The sequence below is a fragment of the Brienomyrus brachyistius genome, chromosome 11 (genome assembly GCF_023856365.1).
Source record: "Brienomyrus brachyistius isolate T26 chromosome 11, BBRACH_0.4, whole genome shotgun sequence".
Taxonomy (NCBI): domain Eukaryota; kingdom Metazoa; phylum Chordata; class Actinopteri; order Osteoglossiformes; family Mormyridae; genus Brienomyrus; species Brienomyrus brachyistius.
In genome coordinates, this window is record NC_064543.1 from 4,302,430 (window position 1) to 4,323,154 (window position 20,725).

Below are 20,725 nucleotides of genomic sequence, written 5' to 3' on the forward strand. Positions count from 1 at the left end.
CACTGCAGTAATAAACAGCAGTACTATACTAATCGTGCTGCAATAATAGACAGCAGTTCTATACTAATCATATTGCAATTTGGGACAGAAATATTACGTTAATCCAACCGCAATAATAAACAGCAGTACTATACCAATCCCTATTCAATAATAAACTGCCATGCTACACTCATCCCATTACTGCTGAAATAATACACAGCAGTACTATACTAATCCCACTGCCACTGCAAAAATAAACAACAGCACTTTACTAATCCCACTGTCATAGCAATAATAAATTGGAGTGCAGAACTAATCCTACTGCCACTGTAATATTAAGCATTAAAAAAATAAAACAATATATAATTAAAGCAAGAATTAAGGGACATTCCAGTGCTATATAGCCATGGACATAAATGCAGACACAGACACACAAACACCAGACATCAGGCATACAAACCACAAGCCCATATGCAGACCACAGGCCACATAGGCACACAGACACACGGATAGCAGGCAGACACACAGATAGCAGGCAGACACCCAGCCGACAGACACACAGGTAGCAGGCAGACACCCAGCCAACAGACACACGGGTAGCAGGCAGACACCCAGCCGAAAGGCACACGGATAGCAGGCAGACACACAGCCGACAGACACACAGGTAGCAGGCAGACACCCAGCCGACAGGCACATGGATAGCAGGCAGACACCCAGCCGACAGGCACACGGATAGCAGGCAGACACCTAGCCAACAGACACACAGGTAGCAGGCAGACACCCAGCCGACAGACACACAGGTAGCAGGCAGACACCCAGCCGACAGACACGCGGAGAGCAGGCAGACACCCAGCCGACAGGCACACAGAGAGCAGGCAGACACCCAGCCGACAGACACACAGATAGCAGGCAGACACCTAGCCGACAGACACACAGGTAGCAGGCAGACACCCAGCCGACAGACACACAGGTAGCAGGCAGACACCCAGCCAAAAGGCACACGGATAGCAGGCAGACACCCAGCCAAAAGGCACACGGATAGCAGGCAGACACACAGCCGACAGACACACAGGTAGCAGGCAGACACCCAGCCGACAGGCACACGGATAGCAGGCAGACACCCAGCCGACAGGCACACAGATAGCAGGCAGACACCTAGCCGACAGACACACAGGTAGCAGGCAGACACCCAGCCGACAGACACACAGGTAGCAGGCAGACACCCAGCCGACAGACACGCGGAGAGCAGGCAGACACCCAGCCGACAGGCACACGGAGAGCAGGCAGACACCCAGCCGAAAGGCACACGGATAGCAGGCAGACACACAGCCGACAGACACACAGGTAGCAGGCAGACACCCAGCCGACAGGCACATGGAGAGCAGGCAGACAGCTGAAAGGCACACGGATAGCAGGCAGACACACAGCCGACAGACACACAGGTAGCAGGCAGACACCCAGCCGACAGGCACACGGGTAGCAGGCAGACACCCAGCCGACAGGCACACGGATAGCAGGCAGACACCCAGCCGACAGACACGCAGATAGCAGGCAGACACCCAGCCGACAGGCACATGGATAGCAGGCAGACACACAGCCGACAGGGACACGGATAGCAGGCAGACACCCAGCCGACAGGCACACGGGCAGCAGGCAGACACCCAGCCGACAGGCACACGGATAGCAGGCAGACACACAGCTGACAGACACGCGGATAGCAGGCAGACACACAGCCGACAGACACGCGGATAGCAGGCAGACACCCAGCCGACAGGCACACGGATAGCAGGCAGACACACAGCCAACAGACACACAAACATGACTTAATGTTAAAAGAAATTTGACAGTTACACTGACTATCTTGTCTTATCAGTAATCAGCACATTGCTCCTAGTAATGGACTAATCTTGTGTGGATCACATGTCTTCCAAACAGCTGCAATCAATGAATGACTCATCTTTCAGTGAAACTTTTCATATATACAGTGATATTCATCTCAAGGTGTAAAGGGAGGATATAAAACTGTGCTTCTTTAGCTGGGCCGCTGATTTCAGAAGTAGCAGCAGCTGTCCAGATGCAGGTTCTGCTTTTTCCTGAAATCTTACTATTGTTTACAGAATCGTTTAAAAATGAATGCAGGGGAATGACAGGGAGTAACGGGTCTGGTGGCCTGTATGTGGGTCTTAATGCAGCTTCAGCACTGTGGTACAGTAGGAGGGCAGCGGCGAACCCGTGCCAGAGCACATAGACATCTTCCCGGCGCGTGTAACAGAAGACGTTAGAGAAGGAGCTCACGTGTGTCGGGCCTCAGAGCTCTCAGGATGACTCATCTGCCGAGCGTTTTGGTCATCAGAGGTGTGAAGAGCTCCATGGAGATGGGGGAGGGGCCAGCGCAGCTCCCCGCCCCCTCCCCAGCATTACAGGGCTGTAAATATGGAGTGTGCCTCGACACCTTTTATCTCGTTTGAGAGCTGCGCCGCATCACGCTCAAAGACATCTGGTGCATATTTACAGGCCCCCTCCTCAGATTCATCAAGTCCATCAGCAGTAAGAGCTCCTGCTTTGTTAAGCCGGGGCTGCACAGACGCGAGCAGGTCGCCCTCGCGACCCACAAACAGGCCCCCCTCCCTGGCACGGTTATCCGCCTGCTGTTGGGAAATGGTGCCGGACCCGATACAGCGCGTGGCTGAAAATCGTGTCGAGGTCCGGCGGCGTCGGGAGGACTAGTGCGAGATCCTCCAGAACCTGAGCATGTTTTCTTAGGAAGGAGGGGGCGTCTTCATACAGCTGGGGTGACAGAATGCTGCACGAGAGGAGGAGGTGGGTGGGTGGGTGGGGGGGGGGGGGGGGGGGGCGCATGTCACAATCCCTGAAGGTCCTGAGCAGGATGGGACCTCATGTTCAGAGATAAAACGCGGACGTTTATTTATTTGTTTGGCTTCCTCTTTGGTTGATTTCCATGCTCACGCTTCTCCACAAACTGAATCCACAGCAGCAGGCGTGTCACTGTCCGTGTTGTTGCTGCCAGCATTGTGTCCATAATGCTTCTCTGGCCCGTTGCCGCCCAGGGCACCTTCAGCCCCCCCCGATATGAAAACGTGTTGCTGTCTCTAATGACAGCGCACCTGCTTGACTCCCCAACCGCCTGATTGCTCTGCCTCAGTTGTAACCTCTACCTTATTGCATCTTGGCGAAGCGGCCCGTCAGAGGCCCTTGATGGCATGTTCATTTATGGGCTCTATTTATAACCCAGCGATCTCCCTGGTTCGGCCCGCGCTGAGTCCGGCAGCTCGGTGTCATGTCGTCTGGGAGGAAAAGGCCACGCCTGACTCAGACTCGGAGCAAATATCAAAGGTGTGACAGAAAACAACATGATACTGTCTGCGAGAAAATTCCACAACGGTGAAAACACTTACCTTCAATCCATATCAAAGGCATACTATCGGGGCAATGGATGTAGGAAGTAATTCATTTTCCTGGGAGAATTGCAGAGATATTTGGTCAGATGTAACACTTCAGAAGTCTGAGATGGTCCACTGCCTTTGGGTAAAAGCATTGAATCATTAGTACTAAAATTTAAATGTTAGTCTTTGACGACTTAATGTTAATTACTGTATCTGTATATATGGTTAGCCAGTACACTGTAAGGCAGGTCTACTGCTACTGGCAATAATTATTATACAAAGAGGTCTCTGAGTGCAGAGCACGACGGAAGCAGAATTTCAAAAGCTGAAAAAGTTCCGAAAGGGGGTTTCATCCGTGAACTTTCGAGTTAGTCATGTGACCGTTTGGAAATGATTTTGCTGGCATTTTACCTCGAAACCAAAATCAGCATCCAAAGTACAAACACCAGGCATAATCAGGAGCAGGAGAGAGGCTGGCGGCGGAGCCTGCCGCCCTGCTGGCTTCCCCTTCGATTAAGGAGACTGGATCTGGAGCCGCATCTCAGAGGAAGGAAGCCTGGGCTCAAAGGGCCATATTAAATCCTGGAGTCGGAGGGAGGCAGAGTGGACACAGTAGGGGTTGGTTATTTATTTAGGAAATGCCTCCCTCCACATCTGGCTTGGGGAGCCTGGCAGAATCTGCGCACTCCACCTGTTCATCTATTCCAACATGGCTGTGAGGCTCAGGGCCATTCGAGGGACGTGCGGCTGGACGACAGGGCTGTTGCAGCAACACCCACGGAATGCGTCGATTCCGTGGAGAAGTGAGCCGAGCCGAAACCCCCCAGACCTCGCCAGCCCAGCGCTCAGCCCCCCCCCCCCGTCCCTGCCCCAATTCCTTCAGCCAGCTGCGATTCCACGGCAGCATTTGCTCTGTTTACAAAACTCATCCCCAGGATTTGCGGAGAAAGCAGGGACCCTCCTGGGTCTTAGAAGGTTTCATGCCGAGCCGGAGTGCTCTGGATGAGCAGTCACCAGAGCGTGTCCGACACGTCTACATTCCGCCATATTTTTAACTCACATTCTTAATGCAGAAGATACTTCTCTAATGACTATTATATGGATTGGAGAGGAGTTTCACATCAGATTAATATCAAATAAAGAGGAATGCGCAGGGACAGATGGACAGCCGTTGGTTGTGAAAACTAGCTGATCAGGTCATAATAAGTTGTCTAATAGCATAATTATTAATAAAGGCAATGAGGATTGCGGAGACGCTTGGTGTGATTTCCGGGTACACGCCGGGCTCTCATGCCGATTAAAAGTGACACGAGGCGTGAAGCATTTGGAAACGCCGTGCGGAGGACATGACGGCAGCAGTGACTCACAGGTGACACCCAAAATGCCCGCCCCGTGTCTACTGAATGCCTTCCAGTCCAGCGGCACCGCATCACGCTGGTTATAATATCCGCCAGCCATAAGAGTCTGTTTTGCGCTTGAATCACTTGGCGTCTCGGTTAATGGTATCACACAGCCTGTCACACCATGATTGGCCACAAATAACCTTTCGGGGCTTTGTCACGAGGAGAAAGGTCCGGTGTCAGTGGCCCCTTGGACACCGTAACACCAGCTCAGCTCCCTGTGAAGGCATCCACCCAGGGCTGTGGAAGTTCCCTGTTTCCCTCCATACCTGTTGACAAACAGCTTCCACTGAAGAGGTTCCTCCCTCAATGCCAACGGAGGGCTGGCAGAGAAACATACCAACTCGTTTTAGGAGACTGAATATTCCCCAAATCCATCCATCCATCCATTTTCCAAACCGCTTATCCTACTGGGTCGCGGGGGGGTCTGGAGCCTATCCTGGAAGCACGAGGCAGGGAACAACCCAGGATGGGGGGCCAGCACATCACAGGGCACACTCACACACCATTCACACACATGCACATGCACACCTACGGGCAATTTAGCAAGTCCAATTAGCCTCAGCATGTTTTTGGACTGTGGGGAAAAACCGGAGTTTTTCGAGGCGGAGACTCGAACCCGGGTCCCAGAGGTGTGAGGCAACAGTGCTAACCACTGCACCACCATGCCGCCCCTATTCCCCATATATCTCCAGCATTTGTTTTGCTGCTGTCTTTCTTCTTAATAATAATCTTCTTAATAATCTGATTTACAAATGGATGGTTCATCCTACAAACATCAAATGATGAGCATCAGCATTAATTAGCCAACACGTGTTGATTTGTCCCTTGATCCAGTACAATCTGAGATATATCGCCACGTGGCTTGCAGCTCTATTCCCGAAGACATCAAACACACTTACGTCTTTCATCTTAATACCTATCAATTAAAAAAAATGGTCCAGTGCGACAAACGTACAGCCTGTTCAAAGCATTAGCCAACAGACAGGCTTCATCTGTACTGTAAGACCTGGAGAGGAATTTAAAGCTTGGAAGGAAAGCATTTATTACACTTTAAATGCACATTAAATTTAAATGATCTAGAGTTAAAAAAAAATGACTAGATATTAGCCCCGTTTGGTACAACATGATAAAAGAAGAAACCATGCTATTAACACTTGTAACACTATTAAGCCCAAAACATTGCTTTCTTTAAGCACATTGTGAGTGTATGCTGTTCTGAACAAACATCACGCTGTCAGAGTGCAAAAAAAGATTAGAAATAATGGCAAAGGAAGAGCATGATATGCTTGTAAGAAAACAGTCTGGCTGCAGACAACCGTTCCGGAGCAACAGCCGAGTTTCCGTTGTCTCCTTTGAGCCCCGTCAGATCTGATCTCTTTGGAGAGGGGGGGGTGAAAGGTGTCTTCTGTGAGGTTTCATCATGTTGTTTGGAAGGCGTTCACAGAGGGAGGGAGAGACAGAGATGGGGAGAGCCCCAGTGTGAAGCTGTAACGCACAGACGCCACAGTCAGTGTGCAGATGAGGAGCCCGGCATCTCCGTTTGCATTCCAGAGGGGCGCCGCATAAAGGTGCCACACTGGTGCCCAGTCCTGCTCCTCCAGCTGCCACCGTGGGCCACTCCAGCCTCCGCTAATTACAGACGCTCATCTTCGCTGTTACCTGGCGCCGGGCCCCATCTGGCTGATTACTCATCGCTGCATATCAGCCCTGCCGCCAGCAGCTTGCTGAGCACTAGAAAAAGCATGCAATAAAATGCCATCTGAGGCTAGGAGTCAGTGCCAGCCATGTGGGCACCCCGCGGCGGGTTTTTGTGTGTCACACAGCCGGCTGGCTGATGCTGAACGCGCGACCGATGATTGTGGGCCAAGCTGGACTCGTCCAAGGGAGACGACCTTCGCCACATGTCTCGAGCTGGTCCCTCAACGATGGCCAGGGCTTGTCTCACGGCGACACCAGGCACCTCAGTTTGTGGAGGAAGTGTATTTTTGCCCTGATTCTCTTGTCGCATGTCACAAGCGTCACGGTCACAAGCGTGAGAACTGTGGAGGAGGAGAGAATGCCTCCTTAGACAGCTGCCAGGGAGAGGAGACCATCTCTCCATCTGCCCCAGATGCTCTATGAAAGATGAAATGAAGACATGATGAGTAAGACAAGTGTGGGACTCATCCGGAAATGATCCCGAATGTTTTTAAGAGTCTGAACTCGGATACTTAAAATCATTTAAAGGAGTGAGAGGAGGCCCTGCATTCACATCCTTAAGGTGACGATACACAGGACAACTATTTGAGCAACGTTGCCGGGCAACGGGCAATGTTGCTGATCACTGTTGCTCGGGCATTTTCCCATTGAAATTGGGCAACAACTTTCTCTTTGAAAAACTGACCTGCAGCGGACGAATTTACGCAATCTAGATGCAGATGAACTGCCCTTTGTCTCACCTGGTTGGCAGTTGCCCTGTGTATCATCGCCTTTAAACCAGGAACTGCTAACTAAAACATCTGGACTGTAGGTCACATATTAATATTTAACAATTATATCTAAAGATCTTTGGTCCTTTAAGACCTCCTTGGTGGAGATGGGGACGCCATCTGCCTGTCTGGTCCCCTACTCTCCTTGTTGAAGACCCCGCGGTGCAATCAGTACTATATCAGGAAAAGGATTTGGGAACTGGGGAGATTCCAGACGAAAATTCTACTCGACTTTCCAAAGTTAATGCAAAACATCTCCTACACTTCAGATGATGCTCAGCGGTGCAGAAAGTGGCCTGTGTTTAAATGTGGCGTCTGGGGCAGCAGCCTATGTGAGATGAGAAATACCTTCATGAATGGGGCCTTGAGGGACAGCTAATGGGCTTTGGGTGACCCAGATGTCAGCATGAACAGCATGTCGTAGATCTGCAGAGGTTGTTTGGAGAGGCAGACCCTCGCAGGCGGGGTACTCTGCTCCGGGGAGGGCTCCCCGCTTCCTGTCAGTTCCCTTCCACGCATGTCACAGTGACCCCCGGCCAGTCGGCATGCAAGCCATTGTGAAGACACACTTTGAATATTTTGGCCTCTGCTAGAAACTGAATTTTGAACCATTTTGTTAATTTAGCAGAGAAAGACATCAAAGCAGCTGTGCAGCCCGGAGAGTTTTCGGATTGAATTAGATATTCACCTGTCTCCTAGGATACAGACACCACACACAATAATCCCGGCAATATTGATGTTTTTAATATGTGCACATTACACACACACACACACACACACACACACACAGAATGTGCTCCGAGACCAGCTGTTAGTCTTCGTGTCTGCAATTTATCTGTGGCAGGTTGTACACATCTAGCGTTCTTGGGGGTATCACTACAACACCTGTGGACATAACAACTGAATACAGATGTTGTCTGTCTAATATTTCGATCAAGCACGGGGAGAAGAGGAGGTTGGGGAAAATAGAGATAAGCCCTCTGGATTCGAAATGTAACTTAGCAATGAGAAAACAGACTTTGAGAATGGCAGAAGGTACTAGCACCGGCTGCCTGTGGCTCCCACACATTCTCATGATACAATCATTTAGACACCAAATGCCATGGGACTGTCAGGCCTGCTTAAGTTAAAATAACTCACAGACAGTATCGACAGCAAATCCCCATAACCATAGCCGCAGTGGATACGCTGTCTCAGCAGGATATGAAGACAGAGCTGAGGTCCAGAGAGAGCAGCGGTCAGTTGGCATAACGACAGAGCTGAGGTTCAGAGGGAGCAGCGGTCAGTTGGCATAAAGACAGAGCTGAGGTTCAGAGGGAGCAGCGGTCAGTTGGCATAAAGACAGAGCTGAAATGCAGAGGGAGCAGCGGTCAGTCGGCATAAAGACAGAGCTGATGTCCAGAGGGAGCAGCAGTCAGTCGGCATAAAGACAGAGCTGATGTCCAGAGGGAGCAGCGGTCAGTTGGCATAAAGACAGAGTTGATGTCCAGAGGGAGCAGTGGTCAGTCGGCATAAAGACAGAGCTGAAATGCAGAGGGAGCAGCGGTCAGTCGGCATAAAGACAGAGCTGAAATGCAGAGGGAGCAGCGGTCAGTCGGCATAAAGACAGAGCTGAGGTTCAGAGGGAGCAGCGGTCAGTCGGCATAAAGACAGAGCTGATGTCCAGAGGGAGCAGTGGTCAGTCGGCATAAAGACAGAGCTGATGTCCAGAGGGAGCAGCGGTCAGTTGGCATAAAGACAGAGCTGATGTCCAGAGGGAGCAGCGGTCAGTCGGCATAAAGACAGAGCTGAGGTCCAGAGGGAGCAGTGGTCAGTCGGCATAAAGACAGAGCTGATGTCCAGAGGGAGCAGTGGTCAGTCGGCATAAAGACAGAGCTGAGGTCCAGAGGGAGCAGTGGTCAGTCGGCATAAAGACAGAGCTGATGTCCAGAGGGAGCAGTGGTCAGTCGGCATAAAGACATAGCTGAGGTCCAGAGGGAGCAGTGGTCAGTCGGCATAAAGACAGAGCTGATGTCCAGAGGGAGCAGTGGTCAGTCGGCATAAAGATAGAGCTGAGGCCCAACAGCAGTCAGTCAACTTGACCTCAGGATCTCAGCTGTAACTGAAAGTACTAATAATTTAAGCACAAAAATGAATAATTTAAAGCACAAGAATAAAGAACACAAATAAAGCAATTCATCTGCAAGCAGCTTTTCAAATCTTGCCTACTTGGTGGTGCTTGATAATAATAAAAATAAAGGAGACCAAAATAAAAATGTCAAGGCAACCAAGAGCCACTTAGGAAACAAAGTTTCCAACCTATTAATTTAGGCAATTAGAGCAGAGGGCAGCCCCCCTCTCAAGCAGATCCTTCTCACAAACCTTCGGCCATCACACTGAGCTCTGTGGTCTGCTGAACAAGGAGCCCAGACCCTGTTCCAGATTACTGGACAAAAACAATTACCTCTGTCTCTATATAGCGATTATCTTAATTTTTATCCTCTGTGCTCTTGTACAACTCTATAGTTAGTGCCTTACTGCAGGCAGAATTAGGAATTACTGTTTCTCTAAATGATCCTACAATGGGGTAACAGGCAGGCCTAACCAAACAGGCAGTAAGAGAGGAATCAGCCTGAGGGTGTTCTTCGTGTCTGATCAGCAGGTCTGAATGGGGTGAGAAAACCATCTAAACAAGAATCTGGGAAATGGGCAAGGGACCGGAGAGTTCTGGAAAAGTTCTGACTGCTGCTGGATTATAGCGTGAGTGGGTGAGACTCACTGCATCCTGCCTTGTGTAAGGGCTCCTTTCAATATGACATAACCCCCTCCCCCATCCAGTTCCTTTAAAATCACTTTGCTTTGAGAAACTAGCTGATAGCCCTTCACATTTGTACCCACAACTTTGTTAAAGTAAAACATAAGCATCCCATCTCGGCGCCGACTGCATTTCATTACAGTTCTGTTCTCACGATCATTAATTTGCCTTCTTCCACCTGAAGTCTAATTACATGGTTTACCATGTTGCCATTGGAGACACTGCCTGCTTTTTTTTTAATTGGCAGCTTAGGTCACTTCCTGCTGCAGTCATTCCCAGATCAGAGTAATACGACATACAAAATATATTTACACTCCCACCATACAAGCGCGTACTATGTTCATATTATTGCTATCACAAAACAGATACCCCTAAAGAATAATAACGATGGAAGGACAAACCCAGTGACAACCACCCACCCCCCCACACCGGACCCTTTGTCATCACTGCAGTGCAGGTCTGTTCTATTCATCAGTGGAATCATTAAAGTATGAAAATACAGAACATGGAGGTTATCAGACAGGGGTCTTCCCAGTGTTGGGCACTGCAGGCCCAGAAACTACAAATCCCAGCCAAGAGTTTGTTTCTACCAACCAGCTGAGTACCACTGAGAGCCTTTATGATCAGCAGGTGGGTAGACAAAATATTGGCAGGGATTTGTAGTTTCTGGACCTGCAATGCCCAACACTGAAGATTCCTAATACCATCCTGTGTTGAGGTGCACAAGATACAGTAAAACAACAGCCCCCCTCATCAGTCACTTCGCCCTGAAAACCAAAACAGAAAATTTGCCGCAACGACGAACAAAAGCCGGACATTCGCTTCTCCTCCTGAACACATCACAGATCCTGTAAAACACAGAGCTAATTTACCCTGTTTTAACTAGAAATTTCTACCATATTGTCCATATTGCCACCTGTACATGTAAATGATTATCGCTGAGCGAATACCTTCTGTCATAAACCATAAAATGAACAACTGAGATGGATATCAGCTATTGGGCCGACAGTTTTATGGACACATAACTTCCGTAAAACCTTCAAAGTGGGTAAATGTTAACAGGTAGCAGTGCAGTTGCTTAGAGCCTGAGGGCTTCCTGGTGACAGAGGGGAGAGAAGCTATTTAGAGAGAGATCATCAGAGACACGGTTGCACAGAGACCCAGCAGAGAAGTTTATATTTTTGGAACCGTGTCTCTACGTCAGATTGCATGGCTTTTTGGTGAATTCTAAATATACCTCTAGTGTTACCTCAGTCTATCAAACTAAATCTCAAGTGTCTTCAGGGGGATAAAAAAGGTTATATTTGGAGGGAAAAGTGAAGTTCGGGTGTGGTGAGAGGTTGCAGAACACGGAAGCTGCTCCTAGGAATCAGAGAAGGTGTCTTAGGCTGCGACTCGGATCTGTTTGTTTATTTATTTGTTAGCGTGACAGACGTCCTGCTCCTGTATGGGTGATGTGTGGAAGCTGAGCAGGCGGCAAACTCAGGTCTAACGCTGGGCTTCCATGTCCTTCTCCTTTCAGAAAAGTACATAATTATGCTGCTTCCAAAAAGACATGGTATGGTGTTCATTTCCTTCACTCCAACAACCCCCCCACCCCCCCAAAAAAAAAAACAAACAATTATTATTTTGGTAACACTTTACTTAAATAGTAATGCATTCATAAAGCATTATTAACGTGGCTATAAATATTTACCAAAGGCAAAACACATTATAGTCATGTTTATTATGCATTATGACTGCCTTATGAAGCTCTCATCTATGATGCACTATAGATACCTTTATAATGCATTATAATGGTCAGTATAAGAATCAAGGATGCTTTGTACTGCATTTGTAGATTCATAGAGCATTCATAATGCAAAATAAACATGGCTATAATGTGTTATGCCTTTTTATAAATATTTATCGCCATGTTTATAATGCTTTATGAATGCATTATAATGCATTATGAATGTGTTTATAAATTACTAAAAACATGGCCTTTTTTTCTTCTGTGGTTGAATGACAATTCATCATCAAAGAAAAAAAGAAACACCTGAATAAAGAGAGAGAAAAAAATCACACTGTAACACTCCAGTTCTTCCGAAAGGCGCCGCGCTTCCTGTAAAAACCAGTCATCAGGTTGAAGACGTCGGCATCAGACTGACCACAACTTCTGCTTTGCTCACCATTCTCTGTATATTTTTAAAAAATGCTCTTCTGACAAGCAGTCTGACTACATGAGAACCACGACGATCATTATCTGCTACATCTGAGGTCGTGCTCATCACTGCGCAGTTCTTAAACGGCAATGGCTCTGTATTCATACATTACATACTATCAAACCGCTGAATCACGCAAACAGTTGATCGCTACCATTAAACTTCGTACATCAGCCTGTTCCAGGCGACCTAAACCATGTCCTTCAATCCAGAAGGCGGAGATGATCCCTAATCCGCCAGTTGAAGCTTTTATCATACCAATGAATCATTCCCTTTGAGGGCCAAAATCATTGCTACAATGCAGCACATTTTAAATATTTTACTGATTGTTTCTTTGAATGGAACTCACTCCTTCTCCTTCTCTCATGTAAGGAAAAGAATAGGCCCACCTTGAGGGACTACTTTGCCCATTTCATGGGCCCCCACTGGCAGACATCCAAGAGAACATCTCTAGCGAGGATGGGGGGGGGGGGGGGCACTTAAACGGGTTGAATGAGTGGGGAGGTGCTGAATAACGCCTTACAGAGAGTACAAGGAGATTCTAATTACTTGCTGCTCAGAGAATCCCATCCTCAATGCCAAAATTGCATTAATGCTGTATCATAGCAACATTAATAAAATCATATTTTCTTTAATGGCTGCTGTAACTAGAAGATGTTGATAAACATGCAGTAAGGTGATGTAAAGCACTGACGTTTAATTTCACGTAATACCAGACTGAGAAATGCAGAAATGAACAATACTATATCATTCAACTAAGATGAATGGTTACTACTGTATCCAGTACTGTAAGACGTGCTCCCAATTATCTGTGTGTAGAACGCAGAAAATATTCAGAGATAGAAGCTTCAGTCTGGTCACAACATATCATGGTAGGAAAGGAAGTTTTCACTTGTACACAAAGCTGTCTTTCCTTTTCGTTGTCTCTGACGTCTGACTGCATGTCCAGGCCAAACCAGCAGTATGGTGTCAAGGGCTAATCTAGAATTTCTCATTCACTCTTACGCAGGGATGCCCCACCACATACAGTCAACTCCCCCTGGGCTCACAAGCTAGAAAACAATCTGAGAAATTTAGCAGATTCGCCACCCTGATTAACGGCTCTGCGTCACTTCCGGTCTCAAGATGCAGCGTGATTTATGCTGTCATTTGGAGTGATTTAAGATCTCCGAATTACAAAGAGGCAAACTGCACATATTAGACAGCGGCAACCCATTAAATAACAATTAAATCATACAAAAAAATATTCAAACAGGTTGCAAAAGCTGCAGCTTATATTTGATTGACGTGCATAATCATATTAGAAATCTACTGCCGGAAAAATATTATGTCACCGCCAGAGGCCGAGGAATTGAACCCTAACATACGAGTTCAAATTCAACACCAGAGAACCACGGACCTTAACGCTTTCCCGAGCTTGCAATAATTATTTTGAAATACACAGCTCAATTTGTTTTTCAGCTTTCCTTAAATGTCCTGAAGAAGGACACTGAATTATATATTATTTATACTAACCCATATCCCGCTGCCCTTCAAAGGAAATACAGAATAATTATTCCGTGCGTCTAATTAATATCATCCTGGCGTCCTATTACTGAAACTGAAATGAAAACCCCCATCAAATGACACGCCTCGAAACTGCAAAGGCTACTTTTGGATCACAGGATTTCCTAACTTCTGTAATCATATTTACATACGAACACGTCCTGTGTGCAACTCGTGCACTAAAACTTCACAGATTCCATATCAGTCCCATAACTTACGGCATTAATGAAGATACGTAAGATTAAACTCGTGGACCCAGAATACCTTTTTAGAATTTGTGTAAACTTGGCTTATTAGATTTGCGTTTTCCGTCTACATGCCCCCCTCCCCCCAAAATCAACACCTTACATCTATAATATATAAAGATGATTTTTAGGCTGTTTGTAAGTTACTCGTTCCCAAAAAGGTCCTTACTAGACGCAGTAGTTATTTCTGTATATTCTGACGTCAATGATCCGCACGTTTCATTCAGCCAGCGGTAAGTTATTTATACCCCCAACATCTTGGGTGTTTTTCCAGAGCTGCCTGATAGGGATGCTGCCATCGGACTCATCTGGTGACTTACCGTAGGAATAGATCCACCCACATCTCCGTTTAGTTATAGCGGCAAAGGCGTATAGAAGTATGTTCGAAACAGGAGCTCTGCTGATGAAGAAACTCAGAAAGAGAGAATAATGCCGGTGAATTTCAGGACGCCCCCGGAGAACTGGACCTTAACAGCCTGACATTTCGGCATATTCTGAAACTGCACAACTATCACCTCATGGGGTAAGCATTAATTTCCTGAAACTGCATATTTTATCGTGTGCTTTTGGAGAAAATCCTGAAATCCCTGTTATCTATTTCATAAAGTTCGTCGGTGATTTGGCGAAACAACGCCAAATATTTCTCCATACCTGATAGAACAGAATACTATTTCTGGTGATGTAGTGGTATAATTAAAATTAAGTGTTAAAGGACAACATGTTTAAAAATTTGTATATTTTAAAGAAATTAAACATATCGAATGTTCGCATAACACTACCGTTCTTAATAAAATCGTTAGACTGACATTTATTCCCGAAGACTCAGTTATATATGTAATCATATAGGAAATGCCTAAGCACACACGATGGACTCCTCTGGTCTGTAAAAAACGCTCTGTCGTTATATGAAAACGATCGGACAGACGCTGTAACGTGTGGACGAGTTTCCAGGTGAGGACCATGGACAGCAGCCTGGTCCGACCGCAGCCCAGGGACCGGACCAAGTTTACAGCCGGTGAAGGCAGCAATCATGGCACTTCTAGCTAGTTTGCAAATATTATGCATATGAGTTTAGTAATAAACTATGAGCCCAATAATAAGTTGCATCGTTAATATCGGTGCATACAATATAAAAAGGTTACGAATAAGCATTAACTTATTGGTAGCGGACAAAATAATGGCAACACCAGCAAAGTGACTCATTCGGTTTTTGAAACACCGGTGAACAGCCAGCACGTTAGTCTTCTGCAGGAATCCGCAAAGACTTCCCTTTAACGACTGCACACCTCCAAACAATTACACACCTGTTCTGAAATTGCGCCACTTTGAATACACCGCCTAAAAATAGCTTTAAATCACCCCTGAAACATTCCTGCCCTGAATTAGAAAGAAACGCTGCATCATCGATGAAGACAGGAGCATAACTGCATGATAACAACTGCACAAATGGCCAGTCCAGGATCGACATGCATACTAAGCGCTATCAACGGCAATGTTGCAAATTATAACCTTGATTAAGGTGATTATATAGGGCCTTAATTACCGAGCGACGCCGTACCCTGACATGATTTTGGAGAAGTAATGAGGATCCAGGATACAGGAACATTATCGCTGCACGACGCTCCTTTAATGCGAAGCGGTAACGAGGCGGTGCGCGGACTTTTTTACGGACTCATGGCAAATCTAATCCTTTAATTAATGTACAGTGGTGGCGCACTGGTGGGGATTCGTATACCACGTTTAATTCCCATTTTTGTCTGATTCTATCATGTAGTACACCGAAGACCAAGACATTATTGTTAACATTATTAGTATTGACATTATTATTAGTTAGAGCCAAGTATGTCGCATAAACAAATGTATACCTTCTACAACAATAATAATTTTTTTTAAGTCTTCAAAATCGTGTGATATTGGGTATAACCACGGAAACTGGTGCTTGGATACATAACATGCTTATGCTATTTTAAGTATACATATATTGTGTGGTCGAAAGAAATAATGAATGAATGGTACTGTATTTTGGACCCTGTGTTGTGAGAGTGTGCTGTCTGTAAGTATTAAGCGTTTTTTCTGTGTATAACGTGATTGTAAGCGCCTATCTGTAAGTGTCGTGATTGTAAGCGTCCTATCTAAATATTGCGATCGTAATCATTCTTTCTGTAAATATTGCAATTGTAAGTATCCTCTGTAAATATTGTGATTGGAAGTGTCCTTCCTGTAAGTATTGTGTCCTCCGTTTAAATATCGTGATTGTAAGTACCGCGATTGTAAGTACCGTGATTGTAAGCCTCCTCCCTGTAAATACTGCAATTGTAACCATCCTCCATGTAAGCATTATGATTATGTGTCCTCTCTGTAAATATTGTGACTGCAAGAGTCCTCTTTGTAAGTATCGTGATTGCATGTGTACTCTCTGTAAATATCGCAAGTATCTAATTCTCTTTAAGTATTAAGGTTACATGCATCCTCGCTGTAAGTATTGCAATTATAAGCATCCTCTCTGTGAGCATCATCACTGTAAGTGCTTTTTTCTGCACTTTTCCACCCACAGCAGGCTTTAATGCGACGCCAGACCTGAGGGAAGCAGTCAGAACCCTGGTCTGGATGATGGACGACATGCTGGAGCTTCGGACGGACGGAAACTCGCTGCTGAAGGCCGTGTGGCTCAGGCGCTTGCGTCTGACGCGGCTGCTGCTAGAGGGCGGGGCTTATATAAACGAGAGCAATGAGCGAGGTGAGACGCCACTCATGGTGGCCTGCATGTCCCGTCACAGCGACCAGCAGAGCACCAGCAAGGCCAAACTGGTCAAGTACCTTCTGGAGAATAAGGCTGACCCCAACATCCAGGATAAGGCAGGCCGGACGGCCCTCATGCACGCCTGCAGCCAGAAGGCAGGCCACCAGGTGGCGTCCCTGCTACTGAGCAATGGCGCAGACCCCAGCATAGAGGACCGCGGTGGGGCCTCGGCGCTTGTTCATGCCATAAATGCAGATGACAAGGAAACCTTGAAACTCCTGCTGGATGCTTGCAAAGCCAAAGGCAAGGAAGTGATCATCATCACCACGGACAAGTCACCATCGGGCACCAAAACTACCAAGCAGTACCTTAATGTCCCCCCATCCCCCGAGTTGGAGGACAGATACTCCCCAGACGTGTGCACCTCCCCCTCCGAAATCACCATCCAATCACCGCCGTCCCCCGAAGACGACAAACCACAGGATGCAGTCCTCGGCTTCCAGGCCAAACGGGCAGCGGGTAGCGGAGGTGGAACCGTCACGCCTAGCAAGCTCCTCGCCGAGCCGGTGTCTCCCATCAGGAAGCTGGTCAACACTAAACGCGCGCGACTACCACAGCTCAAACGGCTGCAGTCCGAACCGTGGGGCCTCATCGCCCCCTCGGTCCTGGCTGCGGCCAAAGAGGACTGTAAAAGAGCCAATTCTGATGAGGATGTCATCGCTGGCCTTAATGGCCTGGCACTATCCAAAAGAGCATCTCTATCACGGCACAACAGCACTGAGAACAAAGAAGGTTCTAGATCCTTCCCATCCATGGGCGATCTATCTTCCAAGGTTCTGCCCACACCTCGTAGGATGTCTCACGATAAGCCCCTCGCCCAGACCGGTGGCATTCCTACATGCATGCCAGTGAGCCTGAGGGACACCATGCATTGGAAGATTCTGGGAAGTGAGCTCTCTGACTCGGACTCACAGCTGTACTGTGACCCAGGTGTGCTGGACTCTCCCAGGGCAGCCTTGGAGCGGAGGAAGAATAACATGTCTCCGCGGGCCATACTGAGCGGCTCGCGGGAATCGCTTGACAGCAGCGCTGGCACGTCTCCCGCCACAGCCCGCCGCAGGGACCCAGGGCTGCTGGAACGGCGTGGATCCGGCACCCTGCTCCTGGACCACATCTCCCACACACGGCCCGGTTTCCTTCCACCCCTCAATGTCAACCCCAACCCCCCAATTCCCGACATCGGAGCCTGCGGCAAGCCCTCTTCCCCTCTCACCGTGGGCATCAGATCCATCATACCAATGGCACCCAACTCACCAAAGAGAGGCACATCAAAACCCAAGAAAAAGCTGATGAGGAGACACTCTATGCAAGTGGAGCAGATGAAGCAGCTGTCTGGTTTCGAAGAGCCAGCTAAGCAGTAGAGGCACCAGTGATGCAACTCGTCACACTCACCGGGAGAGAGGAGGTGGCTGCCTTTGAGTCAGAGCCAAACTCTCTGGAACACCTTACGCCGTGTTCTGTTCTGAATGTTGCATCGTACTCAGAGCTGCATCCTTGTGGATGTTCAGTCTCACAGCTGCGAGCCTCATTTCGCACACGGGAGCCTAACGATGGCCTTGGCGGAAGGGAACATTTGACAATAGCAAACAGCCTGCATTTCTGAGCAGTTTAGAAAATAAACCAAAAGCCAGACACTGGAGGGGAGTGTGTAGTATTCATTGCCTTGTCACATGCCACCTACAAATTCATGGTGTAAAAAGCTCTGTATTTACATACCCCTGCTGGCCTTCTGTGTCCTTCAAAAGTTCTCGGAGCTGAGAGGTGCGAGAACATGAATCTCAGCCAACAGCATCAAACTTAAAATGAGAGAGAAGCTTGTGAGGAAAAACCAATGGAGATGCTCTTCAATGAGAAACCAGGAGCAGGGAAGACTTCATCCTGCAGTTGGAGCCGGAGAGTGTCAGTCTCGCGTCGGTCACATTATTGCTACATTTGGCACAGCGTTGTGTTTTTGTTATTTTAAAAGCTGTTGTGTGAACCGGCAGTTACATTACGGTGATGCGGGTTTTCCATTGTGATTCGGTCAGGGGATTCTTACAATGTAAAAAGGAGGAAAATTGCTAAGAAAATGATCACTGACAATGAGCGGTTTCACATTAGAGTCTCTCTAGCGATATGACAATGCAGGGGTTAATCGTCTGCAGCCTTTAGTGCTTTATGGTGCCTTCCGGATAAAGCAGTTGAGAAAATCGGTATATCAAAGCAGGTTCCTGCTGTTCGTGTTTATATAATATATTATATATGCAAATAACAGAATGTTTGTCTTCGATTACTTTGTTTTAAAGGCATTGTGTGTTTTCTGTGAAAGCCTGTTACACGGGAAAAATATAAAACTGACACATTCCTTGTTAGTCTTTGTAGTACTTTATTTACCATTTTTTCGCTGTTATATTTAAAATCCCCCCAGAATCACGTTTTCACAGTGACATTCGCATTCAGGATTCGTTGTGCAGGTTCTGTTATCCAGAAGATTCTGCTGAATGGTGAACGACGCAACACAAATATTCATCCCTCTGCGTCATTAATATCAGTTCTTTTGCATGGGTTATCATACATTATAATAAAACATTACTGGCAAAACTAAATTCTAATAAATGTGCAATAAAATAATACATAAAATGAAGAACAGTCACTACTTGAAATAATTCAAGGTTCAAACTGCATCTGGTAGGTGTGAAACGAGCGGTTGTGATACATAAAATATTAACGAACATAAAATATTTAAATAATTGAACTCCAAATTCTCCCAATAGTCATTTATATTAACACAGGCAGCTCTTAAAGAGCCCTTCACGTGGTATGTCTTAAGTGATTAGATGGGTAGCGACTCTGAGAGCTTAGCTGTAATATTAAATCCTTTAAACTTATCGGCCCCGATGAGCATATTAACCAAACTCAGAGGCTACCTCTATAGCGGAACACCGTTGTTATAATATTAACTCCATAATGACCACGAAGAACACAGCTGAACATCAGTGAAAAGCACGGAGAAACGAGGCGCAGAAACAGCTAAGCGACTGTGGCAGGGTTTCTTAAATTTCCAAAATGACAAACATGAACCACCGCCAAGTTCATTTGAATGATTATGATACGTCCGGGCAAAATGATGTGTATTTAGGTCTACATAAATAGGAAAACCTGCGGTAAGTAGCCTTGGCTCAAGTTTTTAGAAAGTGTGTTAAAGATGACGCATGCTATAGCATAATATTTCCCCGTGAAGTTTGTCTTGGGGGCTGCAATACAAAGAGCCTTACCATGCAAACTAACGAATTAATAGTTAGTCAAAATGTTGCATAATCAAAACAACGCGATTTAGGTTTTTGGTTATTTTTTTACAGGACGAAATTAGGATAAAACATTACTTTCGAAGATGTTTGTTGTTTAAATGTAAACCTTGTTGGAATTTGAAGGTACGGTATGCCCGAACAACTACTTCTGGTTTAGCATTTTATTAATGTAATATAGAATTCAGCTGTAAAGCGATTACCGTAAAAGACCATTATCTGTTCAATTCTAATCCCAAAACTGTGCAACTTCCACGTCACATCCGTAAAACGACCCTTCGCGTTTATTGAATGTCATGTACAGCTTTTTCTACGGTGTTCTGAATGTTTTCAATAAATGTCCTGCAATTAATTTTGTTTTCCCGTGAATAGTCTTACTAAAAAAAACAAACAAAGTTTAAGCCTAGTTTTTCCCAGGGGCTTGTAGGTTCACTTTATTTAACGTACTCGCAGAAAAAAATGCACTAATCTTTTGTGTGATTATTGAGATGAGAAGGTCCATTTACGTAGAGCAGGAAGATCACACCATATTAAGCTGACAGCATGACATCAATCTACCATTAATAATTTAATGACATGGAACACCTTAAAACCACACA

At 46.5% G+C, this 20,725-nt stretch overlaps 1 protein-coding gene across 1 annotated transcript; it reads left to right on the forward strand.

Moving 5' to 3' along the window:
• The first annotated feature begins 14,258 nt into the window (after positions 1-14,258).
• On the forward strand, positions 14,259-19,147 carry ankrd34c (ankyrin repeat domain 34C). Its single transcript, XM_049031475.1, has 2 exons — positions 14,259-14,565; positions 16,597-19,147. Exon 2 carries the CDS (start codon positions 16,650-16,652, stop codon positions 18,201-18,203), a length of 1,554 nt encoding a protein of 517 aa, XP_048887432.1. The 5' UTR covers positions 14,259-14,565; positions 16,597-16,649; the 3' UTR covers positions 18,204-19,147.
• Positions 19,148-20,725: the final 1,578 nt, after the last annotated feature.